This window comes from Empidonax traillii, unplaced genomic scaffold (genome assembly GCF_003031625.1).
Source record: "Empidonax traillii isolate 1590-97213 ecotype Southwest subspecies unplaced genomic scaffold, ASM303162v1 scaffold630:size906685, whole genome shotgun sequence".
In the NCBI taxonomy this organism is placed as follows: Eukaryota; Metazoa; Chordata; class Aves; order Passeriformes; family Tyrannidae; genus Empidonax; species Empidonax traillii.
Window position 1 is genome coordinate 596,716 of NW_020955823.1, and position 14,386 is coordinate 611,101.

The window sequence follows — 14,386 nt, forward strand, 5'->3', positions numbered from 1 at the left end:
GCTCAGTGAATCAAGTCCTTCAATATTTTTGAGTAAGCAGCATAATTTTTAGTGAGAGGTGTCTCTTTTCATCACTGTGTTGGAATGCTGAGCTGTGCTGGCCGGTGGAGAAAGATTTAAAAGCAGTATATTGCCATTACTTTTCAATTTCCAATCTTGTGAACGTATGAAATCTATCAAAGGAGGGCAAAAAAAAGAGCACTTTGTAACAGCCAATAAAAGCCAAGAATGATGAGCAATTAAACAGAAGAATGGCAAAAAAATTAAAAAAAAAAAAAGAGCAGAGGTAGAAATAAATACAGGAGAAGGTTCCCCGTTCCAGTTTTTAACATAACATCCCAGAAGTTCATTTCCTCTGGGGTGGCAATGGGCTCACTTCCAGAAAACCAGATTTTATCATCCAAAAAAGCCACAGTTGAACAAGCTGTTGCTTGAGCTGTTGCATTTCCCAATCCTTGGCTGAACACACAACCCCAAGACTTGGGAGACCACTGTGATCCAGTGTGACACCATTGTCCTCCTCCATTTTGGGGTTAGGGAGTCATGAGGACACCTTACTACAAGGCGCCCCAACAAGTGAGGAGGGACCTCTCCTGTGCCACCTTGCTCAGCACCACCTGCTCAGAGCTGGGGTATTGGTTGCCACCTGTATCATCAGTCATTTTGCATGCTGGGGTGTGGAAGTTTGCCCTTCACTACCATCTCACCTGCTCACTTCCTCCAGAGCACCAGTTATCAGTTGAAATTGGCATCTGATTTGTTTCCGAAATGAGAGGAGTAGCAACACACTGTGTGTTGAATTGGGCTAAAGTTCATGGAAGCACTTATCTGCTGAATGTTTGCATGCTTAAATCTCAGTGACTTCAGGTTAACTTCAAGTGGTTCTCAGGTGAGGTTTTGAGACATTTTTACCACAGCTGTTGTTCCCAGGAAAAGTGACCAAGGTGGACTTCTTTACGAATATCTGATGATCTGGACTCCATTTTTACTTGCCATGGTGTAGATGAGAAAGCTTGGAAATGGGGCAGTACTAAATAGTTTGAGAAAGGTGTATATTGGAATCACAGAGAGATTAATCAGGAGGGGCCTCTGACGGTTGTTAGTCCAAGCTCACACTTGAATCAGGGCTTGAAGTTTGCTCAGGGCCTTGTTTAGCTGAGTTTTTGAAAATCTCCCAGGTTGGAAATTGAACATCCTTTCCAGGTCCCTCTTCCAATTTGCTATGGTGCTCAGGGGATGTTCTTCTCTTCAGCTGGAATTTCCCTGCTGCAGCCTGGGGCTGCTGCCTCTCATCCTGGCACTGTGCTCTTCTGGGAAGGGTTTGCCTCTGTCTACACCACCTGCCTTTTCCATCATCCAAACCACCCTCAGTACAATAAGACAAATCTCCTTGAGGTTGTTTGCTTGTTTGTTTTCCTCTCAGTGCTGCCCTTGTTTCTGTATTCTGGGAGTGATTGACAGCAGAGCCTTATCCTCTGCCTATCGCGAGCAGCTGTGTGTTTGGGCTCTTTCAAAGAAAGATCTTGTTTCTATTTAGTACTCTTGAAAAGAAAACTTCGGAAATGGCACGAACAGAAAAAGGACATTAGGTGTTGTGAGCAGAGAAGTCCCTGTCCTACGTTCCTGTCTGCCAAATAATAATGTTAGTTATTTTCAAGCTTAGTAGCGCAAGAGGTTCTTAGTCTTTGTACAATTGGCCTCATCCTGATGTGAACATGAGAGTATCAGTTAACAGAGAACAAAAAGGCAGGTAGTTAAAATCCTCAGGTCTTCTTTGGTGGCAGGTAAGGTGGCAATCGGATACAACACAGGCCTTGCCTGAAAACTTAAGATTAGACCGGGAAATTCCTGATAAAAAGTCAAATTTTATTTCTTGACAACACCCAGGATGGATGTCCCAGTGACAGTTGTACAGCTGTTTCGTTTCAGTTTAATAAAAGCTGTAACTTTTTTTAAAAAAGCATTACTATGTATTTCGGCAAGATTTCTCGTGTAATAAGATGCAGAAGTTGAGGCAATATCCTGTTTAGATGTGTTTCTATTTGATAATGAAAATGGCACTGACAGTGAGGGATTGCACCGAATAAATCATTGCTCGTGAGTTCTGTTTTATGCTGTAGCCAGGATGTGTCCTGTAAGTTCACAGCTGTTTCAACTTTCTCTTGTCCTCATCTAGACAGCTGTATGTCCATGAGATTTATTTCTTGATCTGTGTGGACATGAAATCCTTCTTGGGATTATTGCCATAGAAACAAGCAATAACACAGAGCGTGTTAGAAGTAACAAATGGGATTTGGCAGTGCTTCCCATTTACCACACAGAGTCTAAGCTGTGTACAAAAAGCAGCAATTACTTGTTCTCAGAACCTTATTAACAGGCACATCTGCACATTCATTAAAACTAGATACTTCAGCTTCCATCCTGGCTGGGATGACATTCAGATGCTCTGGTCTTTAAACTAAAACCCAGCATGTATTTTACTTTTCAGCCGAGGCAGGAGTTGGTTGGGTTTGGCATTTTGGTTCGTTTTTGGTGATTGCAGGTCCCAGAGGCAGCCTGTGTGTGCCTCCCAGGGGGAGATAAGATGCAGCAATCAAACCGCTGGCTCCAGGGAACAGTCCCTCCTTTGAAGGATGAAGTCACCCAAGTTGTGCTTGCAAAGCCTGATCTCCCACGGTGCTGGGACCCAGCTCCCAGCCTCTCCCAGGGCTTCACACCCTGCCTGGCTCCCAGGACACTGCCCTTTCTCATCCAGGGCGGCTCTGAGCTGGCAAAGTGCAGCAGCCTGAGCTGGGGGAGTAGATGGGTTGTGCCAGGCAGAGAGAGGGTTTTACAGGGGTGCCCACAACTTGCTGTACCTGTAGCTGAAGCTGAGCTGACTGTCTGGGTCACAGCACAGCTGCTGATACGGGAGGGGAAAAAGGCAGACTCAAAATTTTGGGCCAAGTCCATGAGGCGGCTTTTAAAGGTGTATGGGGTAGTAAAGGGGCAGAAAAGCAGATGGGACAGAAATACAGGAAAGGGCAGAGAAATATATTAAAAACTAAGATGTGTCTGCTGGCTGTGTGTGCCCGAGCCCTGCCAGGCTGAGGTGCAGCAACAGGCACTGCCAGCCCGTGGCCCTTCCGATGTGGGAGGTTGGTGCTGGCTCAGCAGGCCAGGGTGTGCAGATCTTGCTCTTCCAGCAGGCAGGGGTTGTGCTCAGGAGGGAGAGCTGGAGTCCTGGGAGAAGTTCTGCAGCTGCTCAGGCAGTAGAGGTTGGCTCTGGTACTCTTCCCATCCCTCATCTCTTTCTCATCCTCCCTTGCGTGAGGTAAAATCAAACAGAACCAAATAGTCAGGTCCCAGAAGGGTCCCTTGCTCTGGATGATGCATTTGCAGACCTGTGAGGGAGCATGATCTGTCCTTTTCCCAGTCCACATCCTGCCCTTTTCCCAGTCCATGTCCTATAATGCTGCCTTTAGCTGAGGAGCAGCTTCCAGGGGGGATTTTAGAAGCAGCTTGAGACGCTTTAAAGCTCTCAGGGCAAAATCTGTCATCCGTCTGCATCAATTCAAAAACAAAACAACTTTGCTCAACAGAAGGAACATTTAAAGCTGATTGTAAACCTCAAAATAGAGATGAAGCCTAGAATGAAGCCCGAGAAACCCAGAGAACTGAAAAACAGGAAGCTTGAAACTGGGCTGTGTGCTCGGAGTCTGCCTGGCCTCCTTTTCCAAAGTGCAGAGGACTCTGCATCTCTGGTGAAGGCAAAGAGTGCTCAGGATCTCTTTGAAACATTTATTTAGTACCTAAGTATAGATCTAGGACTGACTAACTTCAGGCTCCAAATATAGTGCAGGTGTCTGCCTTCTCTCCCTCTTCCTCATTTTTCCTTTCCCTGCTCTTTAATCTCTTCATCAGCTCCCACGTTCTCTGTTCTCTCCAACTTACTTCATTTTTCCATCCTCCCCCAGTTGACTTCTGCTCGTGTTTCCACCTCCTCGCTCACTCTGACACCTCCCCTGTCCCGTGGGAGCCACAGGGCGCTTTTCAAGGCCCATCTTGAGCAAGCCTTAGGTGGCACTTCTGTTTTCTACTTCTCTCTCCCTCGTTTCTCCCTGCCTCATTCTCGGGAGGGCAGAGGATCAAACAAACTGCTCCATTCTGCTCAGGAACTCCCAAATTCAAGTCCCAGGTATTTCTCCTCTCCTACTGGGGACTGACCAGGGATGGCAGCAAAAAGAGAGTCACCACAGGCACTCTCGATGGGGGTGGGAGCCCAAAGTAGCTGCCATCACTTTCTGGCCCAAAACCAACTCAAAATGTCCCGTTTTCCTGTGTGCTTCCCATCACAGGCACGATCTGCCCATGCCAGCAATAAAAGCAGTTATCACGAAGGGGTTGTGTTGATTTTGTGATCAAGGAGCTCTCCTTAGGGGCTTACGTTTTTCAAATCAGCCAGAAGACAGGAGTGGCCGTGGGTCTGATGGGTGTTGTCTCTCTTGCAGGAAGGCATGCCCCAAACACTGAGTTCCACCAGTATGTTTACCCCATGTGGCTTCAGCCCTCATCTACATACCTCGAAAGAAGGTGAACAAGGAGGACTGATCTTCCAGGATGGAAACCTTACCTCAGCATCTCTGGATGCTCTAATCCAGCATCTGATACCTACCACTGATTACTACCCTGAAGTAAGCAATTCACAGGATAATAAACGGTTTAATTCTGGTGAATTGGGGCAGCGCTTTATGTGAAAGTGCAAATGTGTTAAATTTTGAATTAAGAAGGCTAATTTAAAAGCTGCATACAATTAAAGCTTGGTAAATTGATGCATTGCTTTAAATGCTGCTTCACTGCTCTATAATTGTTCCCATGAAGAAGCAGATCCCAAAGATGATACTGCCTTTAAATAAGAGAGCAGGGTTGGGGGGGGAGCTGTCGTGGTGATGAATTAGTGATGTAGCAGTTGGAACAGTTCAAAAATAGCAGTGCATCCCAGAGAGGTTTAGAGGAACACTAAAGCAAAAAACTTCCAAGTCTGAACTGGCATTAAATTAGCTGAATTTCAGTGGCTGCTGAAGTCATCCAGGTTTGCCTGTATGTACAAAGCATTCCCTCGGTGACAACAGAGATGATGCTTCTGATGGGTTCATAATTTACCTGGTGTTATGCTCACACCAGCTCTGCAGTCCCTGGACGGCACAGCCCAGATCCTAATCCTTGCTCCATCGGTGAATATTGTTTTCCTTCACCAGCAGTGCGAGGATCTAAACTGGAAGCAGGTTTATGGTCCTGCAAGCTGTTGACTTCACTGGGTTTTGCACATCCTCAGTGGAATTCAGACACAGTTTGACTGGAAGACTTTTAAGTGCTAATATATCTCCATGGAAAGGCTTGTATTTCAAAGCACAGAGTAGCATTGACTTCTGGGCACTTTAGAAGACTAGGAAAGTTATCAATGCAGAGCAGGCAGCATATTTTAAATTACCCAGAGCTCAGTTTCTGATCAGCTAAAAATAAGTAATGAAGAAGCATCTCAATTAAAAAAAAAAAAAAAGGAAATAGAAAGGCAATAAAAATAGGTAATGGGCAGATCAGGCTGTGAGATTTTCATTAAGCAATGTGTGATATGTAATATTATACCTGCTGTTCAGGAGCATGGCTAGGGCTGGGGGAAAGAAGATAATTCAGGTGCCAGGAGGGGTCAGGATGCAAACAACTGCGGCTTCATGCATATATTTTAAATTCACTGCTGGGATAATTTAAATAATCCAAGGATTTATCCAGCAGACCTGCTTCCCACAGCTTCACAGATGTGGAACTGCATATGATATGACTTGGCTGATAGAAATGAATTTGGGGGAGTTAGTAGAATAGATGAAATATTGGTTAAAACAGGCTGAAGGCAATTTGCAGGGCAGGAGCAAGATGTGGCTAATGTGAGGGTGGTGTCTGCAGCTCCCAACCCAGTACAACACAGAGATTCCTGAGTGTCTGCACATTTAGCTTTACTGGCTCCCAATATCCTGGTCTTGTCTCCTGTTCCTGGGCTTGCTCCTACAGAGTGACCTCCACACTGTCTTTGCTGGATATTTAGGCAACCAAGGGCTGGAAGTGGATGCTGTGGAGAAAGGAGATGCCACTGCCTCCTGCCCCCAGTATAACCAGTTCCATATTCAGGGTCAGGAATCCTTATGTCTTCCAGACGTAAAGGTCTTTCCCGGTGAAAATGCAAAAAAACTGTGGAGTTCAGGGCTTTTATGGCCAATATTACCCTCTGTGTGGCTGCTTACAGCAGGTCTGCTTGTGTTTCTCCCACAGAAAGCCTATATCTTCACATTCCTGCTGAGTTCCAGACTCTTCATCGAACCCCATGAGCTTTTGTCCCGAGTTTGTCACAAGTGCATTGAGCAGCAGCGGCTGGACGACCCTGTGCTGGACAAGGTGAGTTTATCTTGGCAGCAGAAAAACGTGAGGTGTTTCAAATGGGCAGAGAATTCTGGGGCTTTGCTGTGTGTCCTTTTTGCCTCCCTTTGGATTTAGTGAAGCTTTCTCGTAAAGGATGACGGTTGCCACTGAAATCCTGACATTGAGGCGTCCTAGTATCCATGTCTGAGAGCGGTGCTCCAGGCACTAATCACTTCAAATCTTCTTCTGATTTTCCCTTTCCCCCTGTCTCAGCCTTCCCAGGTGACTTTCCTTCTTAACTTCTTTAAGGCTCTGATGAAGCCTGCAGGATGCAAGGAGGTAGGACGTGAACCTCACACGCTGGCGGTTGCAGATGTCGACACACCACTCTCCCAGTTTTACTCAATCCCTCTGCCCTTTTGCTTTCTTGCTTCTGGCACAGTAATATTTCCTCCTGGCCCTCCCTGTGCCTCTGAGCACTCTGTAACAGCATGCAGGTACCCACTAAGCTCGCAGTGCTGACAGACCAGCTGCGCTGCCTGGCACACCAGGAACGAGTGGGAACAGCAGTGAGGCTGTGACAGGCAAACAGATGAGAAAATCCAAGCTGTTCCTGCCTCAGCACTCCTCCTGTTTTGCCCCAGGGACTGTGCAGGCTGATACAGTGTGTGGAAACACATGTGCACCCTCTGGCAGTGCCACAGACAGTGCAGTGGTGACGGATCCCACTGGATCCTGTTCAGTGCTGGATTCTGCCCAAGCTCTCCTGGGTGCATTGAAGATCTATCCTGTGCATTACCTGAAGCAGGAGATGCACCTTCAGAGCAGTAGACGGGGGAGAAGAACATGCAGTAGTTGCAACTTTTCAGATCCCCCAAAATTTTGAAATTATTCTCGGGATCAGCCTTTCCAGTTTTGAAACAGTGGTTTTGGCATCAAAGACTGAGTCACCAAATCTGAACACCTGTGCTTGTTTTTGCACAGGCACCTGGTTGCATGAGTAACAGGAGCTCTGCCTTCACTGTGGAGAGCCATTCACCAGACTGCTCAGCAATCCCAGACTTGGATTGCCTGAACACTCCTTGTAAATAGAAATATTTGTGTGAAGTGCACCAAGCAAAACAAGCTTTAGAAGGTGTGATGGGTTCTGCTCTCCAATTCTATGACAGATGCAAGTTTAGGAGGATTAAAATGTGAGCATTGCAAAGTTTTGCTGCTCATTAAACTTTCAAGAAATGAGAAACACTATCTTACTACAAAGGTGTCTTACCTGCCTGAAGTGAATCTGCGTTTTGTAGGAACACAGGGTTGGTGGGACACAGCTGATTTTGTGTTCCTGAGAGCGGGGCCCACTTTGAAACCTTGCACACAAGAGGCTTCCCATCCCCTGTGTCCTGTGACTTGCACAAAGTCCCCTCCATCGATTGGCAATACAGTTTACACAGCTGGAGCAAATGTCTCCCCAGACCTTTGTAGTTTCCAATAAAGCTTTCCCTTCAGCAGCCACCTGCTGGTCTTTGAGCCTGAGCTTAATGCTGGCTGACAGCAGTTATTTTTAGAGATGTGGTTCATTGAAACCTGTTGTTGGTGGAAAGCTGAAATATGCATTTTAACCACCTTGTTTGAAAAACAAAGAGCTGGGGAGCTTAAGAGTATAATTTTTCCTGATTACAGGGTACACTTTAGCTGCAGTACGTAGGACACAGAAGAAGGCTGTTTGTTTCAGTCTGTGTTTTCAGTAAATAAAAATGCAGTTTGTTGTTTAACACAATTTTCTTTTCACATGTTCTTGGATAACAGAGGATGAAAGCTTTGGGAGCAGCTGTGCTGGCCATCTTTTGAGATAACACTAATGCAACTAGTTGTGCTGTTCCCCACATTTCCCTCCTTGCCCCGTATCATCCTGACTATTCCCATTGCTGCATCCTCAGATAAATCTACACCAAAAGTAAAGTGGGCATCAGCTGTGTGTTATGTGACTGAGTGTCCTTGTTCTATCATTATCAGTAGCCCAGGTCAAGTTACTGAAGTGCTGCTGTTTTGTCCATCTTTTCGTCTTCATCTTACATCTGCCTCTGGTCACTGAGTAGTTTTTCTCATACAGCCAGAAAGTGAAGAAGCAAAAAAGCCTCTTTGTTGGTCAAGAAATTCGTTCCACTCAATTTTTCAGAGAAGGATGAAAATGTAGCAGGGTTGTAAGTACAAAAGGGAAGGACAAATGGTTTGAATCAGCGAAAAAGGCCAGACATTTTTAGAGAAGGCATGAAGGTTGCACCAACAAAACGTCTATCCAACCATAAACCAGCCCAACTGCATGTGCAGAATACTTAAATCTGCATGTAAAACAGACAGTTGTGCACACATCCAAGTTCTGGTATATTTTGCATGCCCAAGTGTATCACTTGTGCACCCCACTGTTTGTATGCATGTGGCTGATTTTGTAGGTGCAACTGTAAATGCCTTCTTTGAAAATCTGGCCCCACGTTCAGTGACAAAGGTGTTTGCTGGGAGACTTTGAGGAGTAAACACATTTCAATCCCTGTCCGTCATTCAATCGTTTCCATTTCAGGCTCGAATCAGAAAATTTGGACCCAAAATCTTACAGCTGCTGACAGAGTGGACAGAGACATTCCCGTATGACTTTCAGGAAGAGCGGATGATCGGCCATCTGAAAGACATGATTCACAGGATAGCCCCGTGTGATGAGGTGAGGATGCCTGATCTTGGATGTTGTGTTAAAGTGTTAAGTTCATTTTTCCACTTGGTTTCCTCCTTTTGTCACATTTTGTTCCGTGCCTCTTCCTGGATACTCTCACAGTTTTGTTCTCCTGCAACAGGAAAAACCCGCAGTAGCTTCCCTGAAAGCCACATCTCTCACTTCAGGTACTCCTTGGCAGTGACATGGGGACACATCAGAGTGATAAGTAGAATTTATCTACTGTAGGATATCAATATTCTCGTTTTACAGAAGGAATATATGAAGGCATAGCATGGACTGAATGTGCTGGTAGCAGTTCAAATAGCAACAGAGCTGTGATCTCCCAAGTTAGAGTCACAGAATCATGGCATGATTTGGGTTGGAAGGGACCTTAAAGACCATCTCATTCCAGCCCCCTGCCGTGTGTGGGGACACTTTCCACTAGCCCAGGTTGCTCAGAGCCCCATCCAACCTGGCCTAGAACACTTCCAGGAATGGGGCAGCCACAGCTTCTCTGGGTTTAAGTTCTTATGTTTAAAGAAAATGCAAATATTAATGAACACGTAGCTTCTCTGGGAGCACGAAAGTGGCAGAAGACAGCAGTGTGTGGCCTGCTGAGCAGAAACTCAGAGGAGATGTCTGTGTGGTCTCAGTGTTCCCATGTGTGAGCTGTGTGTGTGGCAGAGCAGGTCACAGTGAATGGAGCCTCTGGGAGACCTGCTTGCAAATTCAGGTGGGGGAACCCCATAAGTTAATTCAGAGACATTAAAAAGACCACAAAGTCCACGAAAATAATAAGCAAATAGTACACACAGAGAATCTGTAATTACTTCTAGGTTAACCATGGCATGTGGAAGAATTCAGTCCCATTGGCTACGTGAAGGCCTGGCCTCAAGCCACAGAGGGCTGCAGTTGAGTAGAACAGCAAGAAAATAGCCATGAGGCTGAGAGAGAGAAGAGTGGAGAGAGGAGAGGAGGGATCAGCAGGGCTGCAGCACCACAGAAATGAAACTGGGCCCTCCCACACACGTGAAATATGTCAGAAATGGGAACAGCTGCTCTTGGCCTGGGCTGGCATCGTGTCTGGCACTCTCAGGGAGCTGTAGGCTGGCCTGGATCCACTGGCTGAGCTGGCCAGCCTGTGGGAGAGAAGGGGTGGGAAGGGGAAGCTGTGTGACACACTGATGGAGGTGAAGGGAGCAAAAATAAACTCAGAAAGAGCCCGAGTGGCTTCAGTTCCATTAACTAGAGTAGTGAAACTCGCTCAAGGGGAAGAGGCAATGGGTTTGCTCCTGCCAACCACCACAAAAGGTGCCTTGCAGCCCTTCAGCATCAGTGAGAGAAACCCATACAGACCCACCACCATCGTGTCCACTGGGAAGAAGGAACCAGCCAAAGGGCAAAGAAGAGGGGCTTTGTTGTGCTCTTTAAAAGCAGCAGTTGCCCTGCTGAAGAGCCATAAATGCTGTAAACCAACTTTCTGCATAACAAAGCAATAGTTTATTTGCCTAACCTGAGCAAGCACTGCACACCTTTGCTCTGGAGAGTGCATGGCTGTGTACCAGTGCTTGTGGGTGCCCTGGGAGGCCTCAGACTGCATTAGACTCAAATCATTGTTTTTCAGATATTACTAGGCACTGTAATTGCCAGTGATTATGCCTGAGCAAAATCAATAATTAATTTAAGGAACAGCTCATATCCTACAATGCAAATTTCCTTTTTTTGGTTTTTTTTTGGTTTTTTTTTGAGGGACAGCACAGGAGAGTGGTGGTGCCCGTTAGTTGTTCGGAAGAAAGTTGTTCCTATTGTGAACCACAGAAAATAAAGACTGAAAGATTTGTGATGTCATGCAGTCCATGTAGGTCAGCGCAGGATTTTCCCCTGCAGTGTGTGCTCCTGTCCTTTGTAGAGTCCACTTTCTAAAGGCTCTGTGATGTGCTTGTGAAGGTGTCCATGCTGAGAAGCATTTCTGAGTGAGTGCTGTGATTTGCATTTAGAGCTAGAAATTTTAATTAAAATTTGAGCTCCTAAGCCACCTGCTGAGGCCTGCTGTCTTCAGAGGAACTTTCCTAGTTAAGAACGAAACATTTTCTTTAAATATTAAACAGTAGTTGCTTCTTTTGACTGTTAATGTGGCAGGGAGGTGAAATTGGTTGATGGAGTCCAGCATGCAGCTCCTGGACAGTGGGGGGTCACTTTGTGGCAAGATAATTACCAGCACAGTGAAGGTAATGAACAATGTTGTTTTCACTTAGTGAATGTGGTTTAAAGAAGGCAGGAAATGCTTTTACAAGGGCAAAAGCAGGACTTTTTTTTTTTTTAACTTTTTTTTTTTTTTTTTAATTTTTCCTCCACTGCACACAGAAAAGCTTTCTGGGCAAGGGTGCACCCAACCAATTGTGTCTTCAAGAGCTCTAATTTCTGTGGAATTTTTTGTGTCCTTTAAACATCTCTCTTATTTCATTCTTTATTAGGTGATTGGCTTACCTGAGTCTTCGGTTACTGTTGTCTGTGTCTGTTTTCTGTGCCATAGTCCCTACAAAACCAAGTGAAACTATATCTCTTGATAAGGAGCTATTGAAAGACTGGCTAATATGCATGTCTTTCAAGCAATCTTATGCTGCTTTTTGGCTTTTCATCCAAACAGTGAAGGATTTGATACTGCACAGACATGGCTGGTCCAAGATTTCCCATCCAAGCTCCTTTTAGAAAGATAACTAAGTTTCCAGCTAAGCCTTTTAGCCAGATGTTTTATATTCATTAGAAGACTTGGATTTTAGTGCCGTGCCTTTCCCCCCGCTTTCCCTCCCTCAATTAATTTCCCTGTTTACAAAATATGTTCACAAAATACCAAATATGTCACTATTAGAGTTTTCACTGAAAAAATAACATTGTGTTCATAAGCAGATTTGCAAACACACCTGGATGTAAAACAGAGAAATATTTAGATGGTGGTCAGTAGTTTGAGTCCAGAACAGTCTTTGTAAATCAAAAGTGTGACCACCTGTTTGCATGAGGAATTACATGAAGAAGGCCTGTAGTCCCTTTTCCTTGGAGTTAGTATACATCCATAACATAAAAAAATGAGAGTGGGGTTTTATTTTCCTCGCTCAATTTTCACTCTTCTGTGTGATTTGCTTCCAAATGCATTGTTGTGTTGTCATTTTCCCAGACAGGTCCTCTTGCTTTTGACGTACTTGCTTCATTTCAGACTTAACAGCTTTAAAAAAAAAAAAAAAAAAAGGGAGCGCCTTCCTTAAGTGAAACAAGAGGGTCTTCAGGCAAAAGTTGAAGCACTTGGGATGTTCTAAAGGTCTCCAGCCTTTCCTATAGGGCACACAGTAGGTGTAACCATGTTATTCTTCACTGTGAAGTAGAAGAATGTGCCACTTCAGTGTGCAAATGGGGCTCTGTGTAGGTGAAAAGGGCACTGGCTCTGGTTTCTGGTTCCTTAAACACAAGTGCTGGCAGTGCCTAATACTGAAGACTATCCCCAGCCTACAGAACTCTGAGGGAGACAAAGGCTGGAGCTAAACCCCAGGATTCAGCACTTCCCAAGAGTTCCCTTGGGCTGTGTCCAGCCTGGGACGTGGCTCAGGTGTGTGCTGGTCTCTGTGGGAGGCACTGCCTGGCCAAGCCCCTGTGCTGAGGGTGAGCACGGCGTGCCAGGGTGAACATCTGCACAGTGCAGGTGGAACAGAGGCTCCTTGCCAGCCCAGGTTCCTCACTGACAGATGACAAAACGATGTTACTGGCAACTTGACGTGATTAAACCCTGTTTGGGTGGGGAGTGAGGAGTTATTCCCCTCGTGAGCAGCCAGGGGATGTCTCCACTGCGTGTCTTTGTGGCAGAAGAGCTGCTGGCAGCCACCAGCCTGCAAACTGTTCTCCAAAGTGACCATGCTCTTTGAAATTGGGCAAGCACCCATTGCACCCAGTGCTCCTTTCTCTGGCTGGGAAGGCCCATGAGACCATATTCCTCAGCAGGGTATACCTCATCTTCCCTGTATGGCTTTTGCCAAGGACATTTCCAGTCAGTCCTTGTCTATAGAGCCCATCTACCAGTTCTCTCAGTTATCCGAGTCCTGTGATTTCTGCAGCTGCCAGTCGTGAAGAGCTGAAGTCATTTCTTTCTGCCCATCCTCCATGGCCAGCAGCTGCACTCACTCACTGTCTGTAAGGAGCTGCTCCAGCTCTGAGAACAACCTGGGCACCTCAGTAATGATCATCCTGCTGAGCACATGGCTGTGCTCAGAATGCAGTATGAGCTCCTTTCAGTAGGAGTTAACACTTTGGATATTAAACACTCAAAAGCTACACAGTGCTCCAACCACTCCACCTGGGTAGCAAGCAGCAGCATGCTTCTGCTGCGTTCAGCTCACAAAGGATGGAGAGGATAGTGTTAGAAACATTTCTTACTCCTAATAAATAAGAGTTGACAAGGCACCATTAACAGGTGGAGTTCTCAGCCAACACGTAGCTGCTGTAAAGGATAGGTACTGAATTCTACTGTGCTCCAGAAAGCTGCAGTAACTCATGCTGTAGCATTCCCTCTCCTCTGACCCTGATGTTGGCAGGAATATGGGACTATCAGTGCCAGCCCAACCCACCAGCCCTGCCTTCCTCTTCTCCTGACTGCAGCCTGTTTCTGTGGTCCAGAGCACAGAACTGTAATTAAGCCAAACTGGTTATTCTGAAATAGGCTTGTTGGAAATAAAATGGTAACCTGTTGCTGGCTTGGGAGTATCTTGCAGAAGGGAAAATTCAGCACAAAAGCACTCCTTTGTCAAATTTTCTGAGTGGCTTGTGTTTCTTTCTCTCCTTCTCTCTCCAGGCCTACTGGAAAAAGATGAATCAGCTTTTGCAGACCCTGAATCAGAAGCTTGCCACCCTCAGCCATGGGCAAGAAGGGATTGTCAAGATCAGTTCTGCTGTCTCTGACAAGCTGGTTGCCTTTAAAACTAAACCCCCATCAATCCAGAGAGAAATCCTGAGTGTCTGCAGTGACCCCTACACTCTGGCTCAGCAGCTGACACATGTGGAGCTGGTAAGTGGGAATGGTTCCCAACTTCTGCAGCCAGAGGTATTATTTTAAGCCATCAGCTGCTAAGTATTCCAGACATAACCAAAAAATGTCTGCACTGCTGCAGCACATCCCATGCTGCATCAGCACTGCAGCAGGAGGCAGGGTTTGACAGGTTAAGGGATGCTTGGGAAGCAAACTATAAATCAGAGTGTTCCTGGTGCATCTTGGGGAGGGTCACTGCACTTCAGCTTGCTCATCTGTGAAACGTGAAT

General features: G+C 45.9%; 1 protein-coding gene across 1 annotated transcript in view; it reads left to right on the forward strand.

The window, feature by feature from the left end:
• RASGEF1C (RasGEF domain family member 1C) overlaps positions 1 to 14,386 on the forward strand; it is a 64,830-nt gene that overhangs the window by 36,046 nt on the left and 14,398 nt on the right. Inside the window, exons 2-5 of the mRNA XM_027898926.1 lie at positions 4,491 to 4,673; positions 6,304 to 6,426; positions 8,960 to 9,097; positions 13,923 to 14,135. Of these exons, the coding sequence (XP_027754727.1) occupies positions 4,497 to 4,673; positions 6,304 to 6,426; positions 8,960 to 9,097; positions 13,923 to 14,135 (651 nt within the window). The 5' untranslated portion in view covers positions 4,491 to 4,496. The remainder of the gene's footprint in view (positions 1 to 4,490; positions 4,674 to 6,303; positions 6,427 to 8,959; positions 9,098 to 13,922; positions 14,136 to 14,386) is intronic.